This window comes from Oncorhynchus keta, unplaced genomic scaffold, assembly GCF_023373465.1.
Source record: "Oncorhynchus keta strain PuntledgeMale-10-30-2019 unplaced genomic scaffold, Oket_V2 Un_contig_2383_pilon_pilon, whole genome shotgun sequence".
Lineage (NCBI taxonomy): Eukaryota > Metazoa > Chordata > Actinopteri > Salmoniformes > Salmonidae > Oncorhynchus > Oncorhynchus keta.
This window is the reverse complement of record NW_026283598.1, coordinates 453,200-471,859: the sequence shown is the minus strand read 5'-3', so window position 1 is coordinate 471,859 and position 18,660 is coordinate 453,200. Positions and strand designations below refer to the sequence as shown.

Below are 18,660 nucleotides of genomic sequence, written 5' to 3'. Positions count from 1 at the left end.
ATCCGCCTTCCTGCGGCCATTTCACGATCTGCGACCAGCAGAATGGTAACGTGAAGGAAATGTTTTCAATGGAACGGATGTGAAGGCGGAGTCTGTCTTTTCTTTCGGGACTTTAGGCAGAGAGTCACCGGTTACAATATAACGTTACCTCCCTAATCTACAATTCAACAGAATAGGGATAAACATCTCATCTGGTTCACTTGGCCTGAACTCTGCAAACGACCGACCGTAAACGAGTGTCTACAATGAATCAGGTGAGTAAGACGCATGTAATATATATATATATATAAACACGTCTGCGGCCAAGAACGACGTAACACGTTTCACGGATCTCGGTCAGATGGTGACAAATTTATTGAACTTATAGCACAGTTTCATTTGTTGTTTAATTAATTTCGCTTTACTAAGTATTGTTTACATCGTTTCATATCTCGTTTCTATCCCGAACGGTAATAATGGTAATAATGGCCGTGAATTGCAGAATGGAAGATTGATAAAGTAGGCCGCAGCAAAGCCTTGGATTTTCCTGAACGAGCTACCGACTGGAGATCCGGACATATTTTTCTGCTCCTGACACAGTTACGGTTAATTTGGTCTGCAGAATATCTGAATCAAGTTTTTTTTTTATCTCTCTTCATTTCATAACATTAAAAGAAAATATATAATAGTTGTAAACGCAACTTGACATAGGAGTTGCTGCTGCTTGTATTTGTTGGACAGTCTAGTTAGTTACCTACTGTAGCATAATGTAATGGGAATTTTAATGTTTGTGCTTTTCTTACAACTAATTGCAGCGATCTATTCATCTGCTGTTCTATAAACCAATTTCTGTGCAAGTGGCTGACTGTACAAATCACCTATCAGTATCTGCAATTTGGCAGTATGCCCAGACCATGTTTTGAGAACAACTAAAGATATCTCCGTTTCAAGGTCTTAAGCTTAGAGAGGAGAAATCTCGAGAGGTGTTAGTCTGTCAAATGTTCTGAGCATGTTCTGGCTGTTTGAGCCAGTAAAGGGTGTTTTTACTAGTCTTGGTCAGCAGAATGATGTTTGCTTCCCGCCAGGCCTGAAATGCAAACAGACAGTTTGTATCTTTTAATAAAAGAAGACCACAAGTTCCACTTGGCTGTGCACACAGAAGGTGACGTGCTGAATTTAATCCATATTTTGTCGGTTTTCAGAGGTTGTGCATTTCTGCACAAGGAGAGGAATTTAGGTCGAAATATTGGCGTCAACTTCCTCTGGAGAAGTTCTTATGCGAAAGCAGCTATTATCTAATTATAGCACAACAGTAAACAAAGAGACAATAGCATATTTCAACCCTGCAGGCGCCACACAAAACGCAGAAATAAAATATAAATCATGCCTTTGACGAGTTTCTTTTGTTGGCACTCCCATATGTCCCATAAACATCACAAATGGTCCTTTTGTTCAATTAATTCCGTCCATATATATCCAAAATGTCAATTTATTTGGCGCGTTTGATCCAGAAAAAAACGTCTTCCGATTTGCACAACGTCAAGTTACCTGTAAACTACTTTTGTAATACAACTTTAGGTATTTTTAAACATTAATAATCGATCAAATTGAAGACTAGTCTATCTGTTTTCAATGCAGGAGGATCACAAACCAACGCTACTTTTCAAGTCTTGCGGAACTCTCAACAGTACACATAACGTTACCCTGGTCCAAGATGGCCGTACTTCTTCATTGCACAAATGAATAACCTCAACCAAATTCCAAAGACTGGTGACATCCAGTGGAAGCGGTAGGAACTGAAAACAGGTTCCTAAAAAATATCCTTTCCCAAATATAATTAATTGAACAGACAGTGACCTCAAAAATAAATCATTCTGAATGGTTAGTCCTCGGGGTTTTGCCTGCTACATACGTTATGTTATACTCACAGACATGATTCAAACCGTTTTAGAAACGTCAGTGTGTTTTCTATCCAAATCTACTAATAATATGCATATCTTATATTCTTGGCATGAGTAGCAGGAAGTTGTAATTGGGCACGCTATTTATCCAAAAGTGAAAATGCTGCCCCCTATCCCAAAGAGGTTAACGTTTGCCTTTTTAAACTGGATTGGAATGATTTGAGTATTTTAAATTACTTGACAACACTCCTCTCTTTTTGGATTAACAGGAAACACTCTCCCTCCAACCCTCCTCCCCCCTACTCCTCCCGGAGTCCCCGGGTCGTACGTCTCCTGGTAACACCTTACTGCTGGGTCTGAAGAGGGTGTCTGTGCGGTTGGTCGACTGCAGGAAAACACCGGCGCTAAGTGGGTTTATGATCTTACAAACATTTATTATAGGACACTGCCTGAATGTCATTAATTACCACTAAATACAATCTGTTTAAAAATGTAGAATTTTAAAAAAAATATATATATTTCATCTTTATTTAACCAGGTAAGCAAGTTGAGAACAAGTTTTCATTTACAACTGTGACCTTGCCAAGATAAAGCGCGACAGTGCGACACAAACAACAACACAGAGTTACACATGGAATTTGCAAGTGTACAGTCAATAACCCAATAGAAAAAAAAGTCTGTAAACAGTGGCTTTGGGGATGACCAGTGCGATATACCTGCTGGAGCGCGTGCTATGGGTGGGTCTTGCTACGGTGACCAGTGAGCTAAGGCGGAGCTTTACCTAGCATAAAGACTTATAGATGACCTGGAGCCAGTGGGTCTGGCGCCGAATATGTAGCGAGGGCCAGCCGACTAGAGCATACAGGTCGCAGTGGTGGGGGGTATAAGGGATTTTGGTGAAAAAACGGATAGACCTGTGATAAACTGCGTCCAGTTTGCTGATTAGAGTATTGGAAGCTATTTTGTAAATGACATCGCTGAAGTCGAGGATCGAAAGGATAGTCAGTTTTACGAGGGTATGTTTGGGTGCGTGAGTGAAGGAGGCTTTGTTGCAAAGTAGGAAGCCGATTCAATTTATCATTACAACACTCCTACACCTTTGGATACATTGAAAATTTGAAGATTTAACACGATTTTACATTCTTAAATTCGGTTACAAGAGTGTGAAATGTCAGAATGCCTAAATCTGGCTTCGATATGAAGGAACCATAACTGTCTGTCTTTGCTTCACAGGGGACAGTCCTAACTGTAACTCTCTCAGTAGAAGGGGCTTGTCAACTTGGGAGGCTGATGCCAAGGAGGCAGAGAAAATTCTCTCCAGATCAGAACACCTCAAGAAACACCAGCAGAGACCCACACGGAAGAAACCTCACTGCTGCTCTGACTGTGGGAAGAGTTACACCTCTAAAGTAAACCTTAGAGGACACCAGAGAATTCATACTGGAGAGAAACCTCACTGCTGCGCCCAGTGTGGAGCTAGCCTCTCCACTGCCAGTGCACTGGAAGGACACATGCGGATTCACACTGGAGAAAAACCGTACCAGTGCTCAGAATGTGGGCAGAGATTTAAAGACTCCAGTGCTTTACGGATACACGAGAGAATAAAACACACCGGTGAAAAACCCCACTGTTGCTCTGACTGCGGGAAGAGATTTGTTACATCACAAAGCTTAAAAGCTCACTGGCGGATTCACACTGGAGAGAGACCGTTCCACTGCTCTGAGTGTGGGAAGAGTTTCAAACAAGCCTCAGCACTGTCTGAACACAAACAAATACACACAGGAGAAAAGCCTCACCACTGTGAGCTGTGCGGGGGAAGCTATTCCTCTTCTAAATTACTCAGACTACACCAGAGGATTCACACAGGGGAGAAACCTTACCATTGTGCTGACTGTGGGAAAAGCTTCAGACTGATTTGTATTTTAAGATGTCACCAGCTAATACATACTGGAGAGAAGCCCCACCAATGTACTGAGTGTGGGAAGAGGTTTGCTGTTAAGAGTGGGCTCTGGTCACATAACATAGTGCACACTGGAGAGAAAGGCTACCAATGCCCACAGTGCGGTAAGAAGCTAGGATCATCTACTTCTCTAGAGCAGCATAAGCGAACACACACTGGACACAAACCCTTCCACTGTTCCCACTGTAAATTAAGCTTTGCCACTAATTCAGCCCTGTACAAACACCAGAGAATTCACACAGGTGAGAAACCACACAGCTGCAATGTTTGCCAGAGGAGTTTTGGACGGTCCGATCACCTGAAAAATCATATGCAAATTCACACGGGAGAAAAGCCATACCACTGCTCTAAGTGCGAGCTGAGTTTCACTAACAACAGATCTCTGAAAGAACATGAGGTCAGACACACAGAAGAGAAACCTCACTGCTGCTCCCAGTGCGGTGCTAGTCTCTCCTCTGCCAGGGCACTGGAAGGACACATGCGGATTCACACTGGAGAGAAACCGTACGAGTGCTCTGAATGTGGGCAGAAGTTTGCACACAGAGCCAGTCTTAGGACACACCAAAGAATACACACAGGAGAGAAACCCTATCACTGCTCTGACTGCAAGAAGAGCTTTTCAAAACTTTACTATTTCAAAAAGCACAAGTTCACACATTCAGAGAAGATAATGCTGTAATCTACACCTTTATTAGCCTGATATAATGCTGTAATCTACATCTTTGTTAGCCTGATATAATGCTGTAATCTACACCCCGATTAGCCTGATATGCTAATTCATTCTTATAATAAACGTTGTTTTAAGAATCTGCAGCAGCCTCTTCCTTCTGATTAGAATTTCCACAACAGTTGCTGTGTAATTAATTAATTAAGTTGTGTAATCTACACCATTATTTAGGTTGTTTGATCTGATTGGATGGTGCCCTAAATGTCAGAATGACTAACCAGTGAGCCTATCATTATGGATTGGTGTCACGAGAATATCTAATCCCAATGATGATAATAATCACTATGAGCTTTGACCAAGAGGTTGTAAGGCCCTGGCTAATAGAAGAATTAGACAAAGTCTCAGAATTCTGCAAAAGGTTCTGAGTTCTGCGATTTTTCAGAGTTCTGAAAATCATCCATTGCACGTAGTCTTTTATACCTCACATTTGGTTATAACATACACTTTATAAATGCCCCTCTTCTCTAACTTTATCAGTATGTTCTACCCATATATTGCTTATCTTATTCTGCCACATGTTCCGCAAACCTAACGGTTTCTCCCCTCCCTGGGTGGGGAGACTTCCTTCCTGTTTCACAAGTCGTCTGTTGACAGTTCCTCTTCTCCTTGAATGTCTCAACTATACTTCTGCTTATTGTCAAATAGTAACATACTGTCTTAGTCTTCCTATGCACACACACAGTAGAGAATTATACTCTTATAATTCTAATACATTTCACTCTGTTGTACTGTTTCAGGCTGGAATACTTTAGTCATTACCTTAAACATATAAATTCCTTTATCAATTGGTGACTAACCATCTTATAAATAATAAAACACAAGAACTGTGGTATTCTGATATTAAACATTAGACAGGTTTTATTCACCAAACAATAAATGAAAAGACAACAGTCAGAAAGTTTAATAAGAGTAACTTCCACTAGTCACCATTCAGTTAGCCTGACTTCAGATCAGTTAGCCTGACTTCAGATCAGTTAGCCCGGCTTCAGATCAGTTAGCCCGGCTTCAGATCAGTTAGCCCGGCTTCAGATCAGTTAGCCTGACTTCAGATCAGTTAGCCCGGCTGCAGATCAGTTAGCCCGGCTTCAGATCAGTTAGCCTGACTTCAGATCAGTTAGCCCGACTTCAGATCAGTTAGCCCGGCTGCAGATCAGTTAGCCCGGCTGCAGATCAGTTAGCCCGACTTCAGATCAGTTAGCCCGGCTTCAGATCAGTTAGCCCGGCTTCAGATCAGTTAGCCCGGCTTCAGATCAGTGAGCCCGGCTTCAGATCAGTTAGCCCGGCTTCAGATCAGTTAGCCTGACTTCAGATCAGTTCATATGAACATGATGATATAACCTACTATACATCAGGGAGGTGTCCCAAATTAACCTCTAATCCCTTTATAGTGAACTACATTCGACCAGAGTCCTATAAACTAGGGCCCATTAGACTAGGGCTCTAATGACGAGGGCTCATGAGACGAGGGCTCTAATGACAAGGGCTCAGTGGTCCACTTTATGGAAAGGGATGATTGGTTTAGATGACATTACCCTCAACTTGTTCAAATGAAAATAACCTTCAATTCATACTCTTCATCCGTATCTACAGGGGGAAATGGGAGCTCATCCTTATACAGGGGGAAATGGGAGCTCATCTATATCTACAGGGGGAAATGGGAGCTCATCTATATCTACAGGGGGAAATGGGAGCTCATCTATATCTACAGGGGGAAATGGGAGCTCATCTATATCTACAGGGGGAAATGGGAGCTCATCTATATCTACAGGGGAAATGGGAGCTCATCTATATCTACAGGGGGAAATGGGAGCTCATCTATATCTACAGGGGGAAATGGGAGCTCATCTATATCTACAGGGGGAAATGGGAGCTCATCTATATCTACAGGGGGAAATGGGAGCTCATCTATATCTACAGGGGGAAATGGGAGCTCATCTATATCTACAGGGGAAATGGGAGCTCATCTATATCTACAGGGGAAATGGGAGCTCATCTATATCTACAGGGGGAAATGGGAGCTCATCTATATCTACAGGGGGAAATGGGAGCTCATCTATATCTACAGGGGGAAATGGGAGCTCATCTATATCTACAGGGGGAAATGGGGCTCATCTATATCTACAGGGGGAAATGGGAGCTCATCTATATCTACAGGGGAAATGGGAGCTCATCTATATCTACAGGGGAAATGGGAGCTCATCTATATCTACAGGGGGAAATGGGAGCTCATCTATATCTACAGGGGGAAATGGGAGCTCATCTATATCTACAGGGGGAAATGGGAGCTCATCTATATCTACAGGGGGAAATGGGAGCTCATCTATATCTACAGGGGGAAATGGGAGCTCATCTGTATCTACAGGGGGGAATGGGAGCTCATCTATATCTACAGGGGGAAATGGGAGCTCATCTATATCTACAGGGGGAAATGGGAGCTCATCCTTATACAGGGGGAACTGGGAGCTCATCTGTATCTACAGGGGGAAATGGGAGCTCATCTATATCTACAGGGGGAAATGGGAGCTCATCTATATATACAGGGGGAAATGGGAGCTCATCTATATCTACAGGGGGAAATGGGAGCTCATCTATATCTACAGGGGGAAATGGGAGCTCATCTGTATCTACAGGGGGAAATGGGAGCTCATCTATATCTACAGGGGGAAATGGGAGCTCATCTATATCTACAGGGGAAATGGGAGCTCATCTATATCTACAGGGGAAATGGGAGCTCATCTATATCTACAGGGGAAATGGGAGCTCATCCGTATATACAGGGGAAATGGGAGCTCATCTATATCTACAGGGGGAAATGGGAGCTCATCTATATCTACAGGGGGAAATGGGAGCTCATCTATATCTACAGGGGAAATGGGAGCTCATCTATATCTACAGGGGGAAATGGGAGCTCATCTATATCTACAGGGGAAATGGGAGCTCATCTATATCTACAGGGGAAATGGGAGCTCATCTTATACAGGGGAACTGGGAGCTCATCTATATCTACAGGGGGAAATGGGAGCTCATCTATATCTACAGGGGGAAATGGGAGCTCATCCGTATCTACAGGGGAAATGGGAGCTCATCTATATCTACAGGGGAAATGGGAGCTCATCTATATCTACAGGGGGAAATGGGAGCTCATCTATATCTACAGGGGAAATGGGAGCTCATCTATATCTACAGGGGGAAATGGGAGCTCATCTATATCTACAGGGGAAATGGGAGCTCATCTATATCTATAGGGGAAATGGGAGCTCATCCTTATCTGATATATAACTGGGAGCTCATCTATATCTACAGGGGAAATGGGAGCTCATCTATATCTACAGGGGGAAATGGCCTAGCTGTCATCTGATATATAACTGGGGCAATGGGAGCTCATCTGATATATACTGGGGAAATGGGAGTTCTGTCATCTGATATATACAGGGGGAAATGGGAGCTCATCTTGTCTGATATATAACTGGGGGCACTGGCCTAGTTCTGTCCTTGTCTGATATATAACTGGGGGCAATGGCCTAGCTGTCATCTGTCTGATATATAAATGGGAGTTCTGTCCTTGTCTGATATAAATGGGAGCTCATCTATATCTACAGGGGAAATGGGAGTTCTGTCCTTATCTGATATAAATGGGAGTTCTGTCTGTATCTATATATAACTGGGAGTTCTGTCTATATCTACATAAATGGGCCTAGTTCTGTCTTATCTGATATAAATGGGAGTTCTCATCTATATCTACAGGGGAAATGGGAGTTCTGTCTTATCTGATATATAACTGGGAGCTCATCCTTTCTACAGGGGGATATAACTGGCCTAGCTCATCTGTATCTACAGGGGGAAATGGGAGCTCATCCTTGTCTCATCTGTATATAACTGGGGTTGGGAGCTCATCTATATCTGATATATAATGGGAGTAAACATATTAGTTCTGTCCTTGTCTGATATATAACTGGTCTTGGTAGTGGCCTAGTTCTGTCCTTGTCTGATATATAACTGGCTAGTTCTGTCCTTGTCTGATATATAACTGGTCTTGGCAGTGGCCTAGTTCTGTCCTTGTCTGATATATAACTGGTCTTGGCAGTGGCCTAGTTCTGTCCTTGTCTGATATATAACTGGTCTTGTTGGCTGTCCTATATAACTGGCCTAGTTCTATATATATAACTGGTCTTGGCAGTGGCCTAGTTCTGTCCTTGTCTGATATATAACTGGTCTTGGCAGTGGCCTAGTTCTGTCCTTGTCTGATATATAACTGGCCTAGTTCTGTCCTTGTCTGATATATAACTGGTCTAGTTCTGTCCTTGTCTGATATATAACTGGTCTTGGCAGTGGCCTAGTTCTGTCCTTGTCTGATATATAACTGGTCTTGGCAGTGGCCTAGTTCTGTCCTTGTCTGATATATAACTGGCCTAGTTCTGTCCTTGTCTGATATATAACTGGTCTTGGCAGTGGCCTAGTTCTGTCCTTGTCTGATATATAACTGGTCTTGGCAGTGGCTGTCCTTGTCTGATATATAACTGGTCTTGGCAGTGGCCTAGTTCTGTCCTTGTCTGATATATAACTGGTCTTGGCAGTGGCCTAGTTCTGTCCTTGTCTGATATATAACTGGTCTTGGCAGTGGCCTAGTTCTGTCCTTGTCTGATATATAACTGGTCTTGGCAGTGGCCTAGTTCTGTCCTTGTCTGATATATAACTGGCCTAGTTCTGTCCTTGTCTGATATATAACTGGTCTTGGCAGTGGCCTAGTTCTGTCCTTGTCTGATATATAACTGGTCTTGGCAGTGGCCTAGTTCTGTCCTTGTCTGATATATAACTGGTCTTGGCAGTGGCCTAGTTCTGTCCTTGTCTGATATATAACTGGTCTTGGCAGTGGCCTAGTTCTGTCCTTGTCTGATATATAACTGGTCTTGGCAGTGGCCTAGTTCTGTCCTTGTCTGATATATAACTGGCCTAGTTCTGTCCTTGTCTGATATATAACTGGTCTTGGCAGTGGCCTAGTTCTGTCCTTGTCTGATATATAACTGGTCTTGGCAGTGGCCTAGTTCTGTCCTTGTCTGATATATAACTGGTCTAGTTCTGTCCTTGTCTGATATATAACTGGTCTAGTTCTGTCCTTGTCTGATATATAACTGGTCTAGTTCTGTCCTTGTCTGATATATAACTGGTCTTGGCAGTGGCCTAGTTCTGTCCTTGTCTGATATATAACTGGCCTAGTTCTGTCCTTGTCTGATATATAACTGGTCTTGGCAGTGGCCTAGTTCTGTCCTTGTCTGATATATAACTGGTCTTGGCAGTGGCCTAGTTCTGTCCTTGTCTGATATATAACTGGCCTAGTTCTGTCCTTGTCTGATATATAACTGGTCTTTCTGTCCTTGTCAGTATAACTGGTCTAGTTCTGTCCTTGTCTGATATATAACTGGTCTTGGCAGTGGCCTAGTTCTGTCCTTGTCTGATATATAACTGGTCTTGGCAGTGGCCTAGTTCTGTCCTTGTCTGATATATAACTGGCCTAGTTCTGTCCTTGTCTGATATATAACTGGTCTTGGCAGTGGCCTAGTTCTGTCCTTGTCTGATATATAACTGGTCTTGGCAGTGGCCTAGTTCTGTCCTTGTCTGATATATAACTGGCCTAGTTCTGTCCTTGTCTGATATATAACTGGTCTAGTTCTGTCCTTGTCTGATATATAACTGGCCTAGTTCTGTCCTTGTCTGATATATAACTGGTCTAGTTCTGTCCTTGTCTGATATATAACTGGCCTAGTTCTGTCCTTGTCTGATATATAACTGGTCTTGGCAGTGGCCTAGTTCTGTCCTTGTCTGATATATAACTGGTCTTGGCAGTGGCTAGTTCTGTCCTTGTCTGATATATAACTGGTCTTGGCAGTGGCCTAGTTCTGTCCTTGTCTGATATATAACTGGTCTTGGCAGTGGCCTAGTTCTGTCCTTGTCTGATATATAACTGGTCTTGGCAGTGGCCTAGTTCTGTCCTTGTCTGATATATCCTGGCTAGTCTGCATGCCATATGCACTGCTCCCTTCTGTCCTTGAGATATATAACTGGCATAGTGTTGTGTGACAAAACTGGTCATTTTAGTTCTGTCCTTGCATTTTATTGTCCCCAGCACAAGGTGCACCTATGTAACAATCATGTTGTTTAATAACTCATGGGACCAATTCTTTCCATGTTGATATTCTATTTGTCCTTCAGTGTAATAAAACTGGTATATGTTTTTAAATGCATCAAATGATGTATGTTTTTCTTCCTATGTGGTTGCAATGGTCTGTGCATAGCTGTACTGCAATATAACTGTGTTCTGTCTTCAAAAATACCAACTTCTGTCTTGTCATTGCAGGACGACTCTTATCTGTCTTGTCTGAAAAAAAACAACATCTGCCTTTTTTTTCTGTCCTTGTCTGATATATAACTGATCTAGTTCTGCCAGCAGATATATAACTGGGAAGGAAATGGCCTTTCTGTGGAACGGATATATAACTGGCTTGGCAGTCTAGTTCTCTCTGTTTCATGACTTCTTGGCAGAGATATAAACTGGTCTAGTTCTGTCCTTGTTGATATATAACCGGTCCGTTACCTCCCTAGTTCTGTCCTTCAATATAACAGTTCTGAGATATATAACATCTCATCTGGTTCAGTTCTGTCCTTGAACTCTGCAAACGACCTTGTCTGAATAAACTGGTCTGTTTGTCCTTGTCAATGATATCAGGTGAGTTAATATATATTCTGTCCTTGTATATATAACTGGTCTTGGCAGTGGCCTAGTTCTGGCATCCGTTTGACTTTCGATATATAACTGGTCTTGGCAGTGTTTGTCCTTGTCTGTATATAACTGGCCTGTTATGTCCTAGTCTGATATTCCCTGGTCCATATTCTGTCCTTATCTGATATATAACTGGTCTTGGCAGTAACATTCTGTCCTTGTTTGTTATATAACTTTTAGGTTCCCATGATTCAATATATTATTTCATAGTTCTGTCCTTTTCTGATATATAAATGTAATAATTCTGTCCTTTAAATGAACTGGTCTTGGCAGGTGTTCTAAAACTTGTTGATATATAACTGGTCTTGGCAGTAGTTCTGTCCTTGTCTGATATATAACTGGTCTTGGCAGTGTTAACAGTAGTCTTCCTACTGGGGCAAATATACAGTGTTAACAGTAGTTCTGTCCTACTGATATAAACTGGTCTTGGCAGTGGCCTAGTTCTTCCTTGTCTGATATATAACTGGCCTAGTTCTGTCCTTGTCTGATATATAACTGGTGTTAACAGTAGTTCTGTCCTTGTCTGATATATAACTGGTCTAGTGTTCCTTGTCTGATATATAACTGGTCTTGGCAGTTCTTCCTACTGGGGCAAACCGACACTGTTAACAGTAGTCTTGTACTGATATAAACTGGTCTTGTTAATAACAGTAGTTCTGTCCTTGTCTGATATATAACACTTGGCAGTGGCCAGTAGTTCTGTCCTTGTCAAACCGATATATAACTGGTCTTGGTGTGGTAACAGTAGTTCTTCCTCCTTGTCATATATAACAGGTGTTGGCAGTAGTCTTTCTGTCCTTGTCTGATATATAACAGGTCTTCCTAGTGGGTTCTGTCCTTGTCTGATATATAACTGGTCTTGGCAGTGGCCTAGTTCTGTCCTTGTCTGATATATAACTAGTCTGTCCTTGTCTGATATATAACTGGTCCTACTGGCTACTTGTCAAGTTAACTGGTCTTGGCAAACCGAGTTCTGTCCTTGTGTATAACAGTAGTCTGTCCTACTGTCTGATATATAACTGGTTAACAGTAGTTCTGTCCTTGTCTGATATAAACTGGTCTTGGCAGTGGCCTAGTTCTGTCCTTGTCTGATATATAACAGTGTTAACAGTAGTCTTCCTTGTCTGATATATAACTGGTCAGTGTCCTTGTAACAGTAGTCTGTCCTTGTCTGATATATAACTGGTCTACTGTGTTAACAGGCCTAGTTCTGTCCTTGGGGATATATAACTGGTGTTGGCAGTGGCCTAGTTCTGTCCTTGTCTGATATATAACGACACAGTGTTAACAGTTCTGTCCTTGTCAAATAATAAAACTGGGGAGTTCTGGCCCTGATATATAACTGGTCTTGGCAGTGGTCTTATCTGGCCATCCATTGTCTGATATATAACTGGCTACCAGTTCCCATAATGGCCTAGTTCTGTCTTGTCAATGATAATAACAGGCTACCAAGTGGCCTAGTTCAACACTAACAATGATATATAACTGGCTACCAAGTTCCCATAATGCAACACTAACAATGATAACACAACATAGGCTACCAAGTTCCCTAGTTCTGTCCTTGTCTGATATATAACAGGCTACCAAGTTCCCATTCTGCAACACTAACTGATATATAACTGGCTACCAAGTTCCCATAATGCAACACTAACAATGATATATAACATCTTGGCTACCAGTTCTGTCCTAATGCAACACTAACAATGATAACATGGCTCTAGTTCTGTCCTTGCAACATATAACAATGGTCTGTCCAAGTTCCCATAATAACTGTCCTTGTCTGATATATAACTGGTCTTGGCAGTGGCCTAGTTCTGTCCTTGCAACACTAACATATAACTGGTTCTGTCATGGCTGGTCCAAGTTCTGTCCTAATGTCATATATAACTGGTAACACAGGCTACTAGTTCTGTCCTTGTCATATATAACAATGATAACACAGTGGCCAGTTCTGTCCTTGCAATATAACAATGATAACTAGTTCTGTCCTTGCATAGGCTACTAGTTCTGTCCACTGTCAATGATAACACATAACAATACTGGTCTAGTTCTGTCTTGGCATAGTTCTGTCTTGTCTGATATATAACAGTGGCCTAGTTCTGTCACTTGTCTGATATATAACTGGCTACTTTCCCATAATGGCAACAGTTCTAACAATGATATATAACTGGCTACTAGTTCTGTCCTAATGCAACACCTAACAATGATAACATAACTGGCTACCAGTTCTGTCCTTGTCACTGATATATAACTGGCTTGTTCTACCAGTTCTGTGCAACACTAACATATATAACTGGCTACCAGTTCTGTCCTAATGCAACACTATAATGATAACTGGCTACTAGTTCTGTGCAACTTGTGATATATAACTGGCTACCAAGTGGCCTAGTTCTGTCAAATGTCTGATATATAACTGGCATCTAGTTCTGTCCTTGTCTGATATATAACTGGTCTAGTTAACTGTCCTTGTCTGATATATAACTGGCCTTTCCATGTCCTTGTCTGATATATAACTGGCCAGTTCTGTCCTTGTCACCATGGTTCCTGTCCTTGTCTTATGATAACTGGCCTAGTTCTGTCCTTGTCTGATATATAACTTGGCATGGCCTTCTGTTGTCTGATATATAACTGTCGGTCCGATATATAACTGGTCTAGAGCCTCACCATGGTTCTGTCCTTGTCTGATATATAACTGGTCTTGGGGCCAGTATATAGGTCCTGTCCTTGTCTGATATATAACTGGTCTTGGCCAGTAACACCAGTTCTGTCCTTGTCTGATATATAACTGGCCTAGTTCTGTCCTTGTCTGATATATAACTGGTCTTGGCAGTGGCCTAGTTCTCCTGTCCTTGGCTACTGTCCTTGTCTGATATAACTGGTCTTGGCAGTGGCCTAGTTCTGTCCTTGTCTGATATATAACTGGCCTAGTTCTGTCCTTGTCTGATATATAACTGGTCTTGGCAGTGGCCTAGTTCTGTCCTTGTCCCATATATAACTGGTCTTGTCTGGCCAGGCTCTAGTTCTGTCCTTGTCTGATATATAACTGGCCTAGTTCTGTCAGTGATATATAACTGGCCTAGTTCTGTCCTTGTCTGATATATAACTGGTCTTGGCAGTGGCCTAGTTCTGTCCTTGTCTGATATATAACTGGTCCAGTGGCCTAGTTCTGTCCTTGTCTGATATATAACTGGCCTAGTTCTGTCCTTGTCTGATATATAACTGGTCTTGGCAGTGGCTAGTTCTGTCCTTGTCTGATATATAACTGGCCTAGTTCTGTCCTTGTCTGATATATAACTGGTCTTGGCAGTGGCCTAGTTCTGTCCTTGTCTGATATATAACTGGTCTTGGCAGTGGCCTAGTTCTGTCCTTGTCTGATATATAACTGGTCTTGGCAGTGGCCTAGTTCTGTCCTTGTCTGATATATAACTGGTCTTGGCAGTGGCCTAGTTCTGTCCTTGTCTGATATATAACTGGCCTAGTTCTGTCCTTGTCTGATATATAACTGGTCTTGGCAGTGGTCTAGTTCTGTCCTTGTCTGATATATAACTGGTCTAGTGTCTGATATATAACTGGTCTTGTGGTCCTAGTTCTGTCCTTGTCTGATATATAACTGGTCTTGGCAGTGGCCTAGTTCTGTGGTCTTGGCAGTGGCCTAGTTCTGTCCTTGTCTGATATATAACTGGTCTTGGCAGTGGCCTAGTTCTGTCCTTGTCTGATATATAACTGGTCTTGGCAGTGGCCTAGTTCTGTCCTTGTCTGATATATAACTGGTCTAGTTCTGTCCTTGTCTGATATATAACTGGCCTAGTTCTGTCCTTGTCTGATATATAACTGGTCTTGGCAGTGGCCTAGTTCTGTCCTTGTCTGATATATAACTGGTCTTGGCAGTGGCCTAGTTCTGTCCTTGTCTATGGTGGACATTCCTGTCTGGCTGCATGCCAGTTCTGCACTTGTCCCTCATAAACTTGAGACATCTGTGGCATAGTGTTGTGTGACAAAACTGGTCATTTTAGATAAGCATTTTCCTTGTCCCCATACAAGGTGCACCTAGTTCAATCATGTTGTTTATATATAACTGGGACCTATACTGGCCTATGTTGTCCTTCATATTTGTGTTCAGTGTAATAAAATGTATATGTTTTATAAATGCATCAAATGATGTATGTTTTTCTTCCTATGTTCTGTCCTTGCAATGCTGTGCATAGTTCTGTACTGCAATAGAGTGCTTCAAAAATCGACCAACTTCACTTGTCATTGCAGGACGACTGGTATTTTGAAGAAAAAAAGTTCATCTGCCTTTTTTTATGCCCCATTTTATGATCTGCTGCCATAGAATGGTAACGGGAAGTGTTTTCAGTGGAACGGATGTGAAGGCGGAGTCTAGTCTCTCGTTTCATGACTTCAGGCAGAGAGTCACATGTTGATATATAACCGGCCGTTCCTCCTTAATCTGAATTAACAGACTGAGTAAACATCTCATCTGGTTCCTTCTCCTGAACTCTGCAAACGACAATAAACAAGGTTTACAATGAATCAGGTGAGTTAATGTCCTATGTATGATATATAACTGGTCTTGGCAGTGGCCTAGTTCCTGGCATCCGTTTGACTTTCGGGAAGTAAAGTGTGTTTAGTTAGGCCTGTTATGCTAAGTCTACCTTCCCAGGCCCATATATATATATATATATATATCAAACTGATATAACATATTGTGTAGTTTGTTTAACACGTTTTAGGTTACCACATGATTCAATATGAGTTATTTCATAGTTCTGATGTTTTTACTATTATTCTACAATGTAATAATGAAAAACCCTTAAATGAGTAGGTGTTCTAAAACTTTTGAGGGGTAGGGTAGTACCGACACTAACTGGGGAAACCAACACAGTGTTAACAGTAGTCTTCCTACTGGGGCAAACCGACAACAGTGTTAACAGTAGTCTTCCTACTGGGGCAAACCAACACAGTGGTAACAGTAGTCTTCCTACTGGGGCAAACCGACACAGTGATTAACAGTGGTACCTAGTCTTCCTACTGGGGCAAACCGACACAGTGTAACAGTAGTCTTCATAGGGGCAAACCACACAGTTCCCATACTGCAGTAGTCTTCCTACTGGGGCAAACCGACACAGTGTTAACAGTCTGTCTTCCTACTGGGGCAAACCGATAACACAGTGTTAACAGTAGTCTTCCTACTGGGGCAAACCGACACAGTGTTAACAGTAGTCTTCCTACTGGGGCAAACCGACACATGTTAACAGTAGTCTTCCTACTGGGGCAAGTTCGACACAGTGTTAACAGTAGTCTTCCTACTGGGGCAAACCGACACAGTGTTAACAGTAGTCTTCCTACTGGGGCAAACCGACACAGTGTTAACAGTAGTCTTCCTACTGGGGCAACCGACACAGTGTTAACACAGTGATAACAGTAGTCTTCCTACTGGGGCAAACCGACACAGTGTTAACAGTAGTCTTCCTACTGGGGCAAACCGACACAGTGTTAACAGTAGTCTTCCTACTGGGGCAAACCGACACAGTGTTAACAGTAGTCTTCCTACTGGGGCAAACCTACACAGTGATAACAGTAGTCTTCCTACTGGGGCAAACCGACACAGTGCAAACAGTAGTCTTCCTACTGGGGCAAACCGACACAGTGCTAACAGTAGTCTTCCTACTGGGGCAAACCGACACAGTGTTAACAGTTCTTCCTACTGGGGCAAACCGAACAGTGTTAACAGTAGGCTCTTCCTACTGGGGCAAACCAAACAAGTGTTAACAGGCCCTGAAATCCTACTGGCAGCAGTTCTTTCATGCCCATCCATTGATCTGAACATAGGCTACCAAGTTCCCATAATGCAACACTAACAATGATAACACAACATAGGCTACCAAGTTCCCATAATGCAACACTAACAATGATAACACAACATAGGCTACCAAGTTCCCATAATGCAACACTAACAATGATAACACAACATAGGCTACCAAGTTCCCATAATGCAACACTAACAATGATAACACAACATAGGCTACCAAGTTCCCATAATGCAACACTAACAATGATAACACAACATAGGCTACCAAGTTCCCATAATGCAACACTAACAATGATAACAACAAACATAGGCTACCAAGTTCCCATAATGCAACACTAACAATGATAACACAACATAGGCTACCAAGTTCCCATAATGCAACACTAACAATGATAACACAACATAGGCTACCAAGTTCCCATAATGCAACACTAACAATGATAACATAGGCTACCAAGTTCCCATAATGCAACACTAACAATGATAACACAGGCTACCAAGTTCCCATAATGCAACACTAACAATGATAACACAACATAGGCTACCAAGTTCCCATAATGCAACACTAACAATGATAAAACAACATAGCATACCAAGTTCCCATAATGCAACACTAACAATGATAACACAACATAGGCTACCAAGTTCCCATAATGCAACACGGTCTTCCCAGAACTGGCAACAATGATAACACAACATAGGCTACCAAGTTCCCATAATGCAACACTAACAATGATAACACAACATAGGCTACCAAGTTCCCATAATGCAACACTAACAATGATAACACAACATAGGCTACCAAGTTCCCATAATGCAACACTAACAATGATAACAACATAGGCTACCAAGTTCCCATAATGCAACACTAACAATGATAACACAACATAGGCTACCAAGTTCCCATAATGCAACACTAACAATGATAACACAACATAGGCTACCAAGTTCCCATAATGCAACACTAACAATGATAACAACAACAGGCTACCAAGTTCCCCATAATGCAACACTAACAATGATAACACAACATAGGCTACCAAGTTCCCATGATGCAACACTAACAATGATAACACAACACAGGCTACCAAGTTCCCATAATGCAACACTAACAATGATAACACAACATAGGCTACCAAGTTCCCATAATGCAACACTAACAATGATAACACAACATAGGCTACCAAGTTCCCATAATGCAACACTAACAATGATAACAACACTAACATGATGATAAATGATAAACAACATAGGCTACCAAGTTCCCATAATGCAACACTAACAATGATAACACAACATAGGCTACCAAGTTCCCAACACTAATGATAACACACACTTCCCAACAATGATAACACAACATAGGCTACCAAGTTCCCATGAATGCAACACTAACAATGATAACACAACATAGGCTACCAAGTTCCCATAATGCAACACTAACAATGATAACACAACATAGGCTACCAAGTTCCCATAATGCAACACTAACAATGATAACACAACATA

At 41.9% G+C, this 18,660-nt stretch overlaps 1 protein-coding gene across 1 annotated transcript in view; it reads left to right on the top strand.

Moving 5' to 3' along the window:
- The window catches only part of LOC118382996 (uncharacterized), a 34,031-nt gene continuing 15,371 nt past the window's right edge, over nucleotides 1-18,660 (top strand). Inside the window, exons 1-4 of the mRNA XM_052505454.1 lie at nucleotides 1-254; nucleotides 2,150-2,288; nucleotides 3,114-4,517; nucleotides 6,158-7,037. Coding sequence (XP_052361414.1) covers nucleotides 246-254; nucleotides 2,150-2,288; nucleotides 3,114-4,517; nucleotides 6,158-7,037 — 2,432 coding nt within the window. The 5' untranslated portion in view covers nucleotides 1-245. The remainder of the gene's footprint in view (nucleotides 255-2,149; nucleotides 2,289-3,113; nucleotides 4,518-6,157; nucleotides 7,038-18,660) is intronic.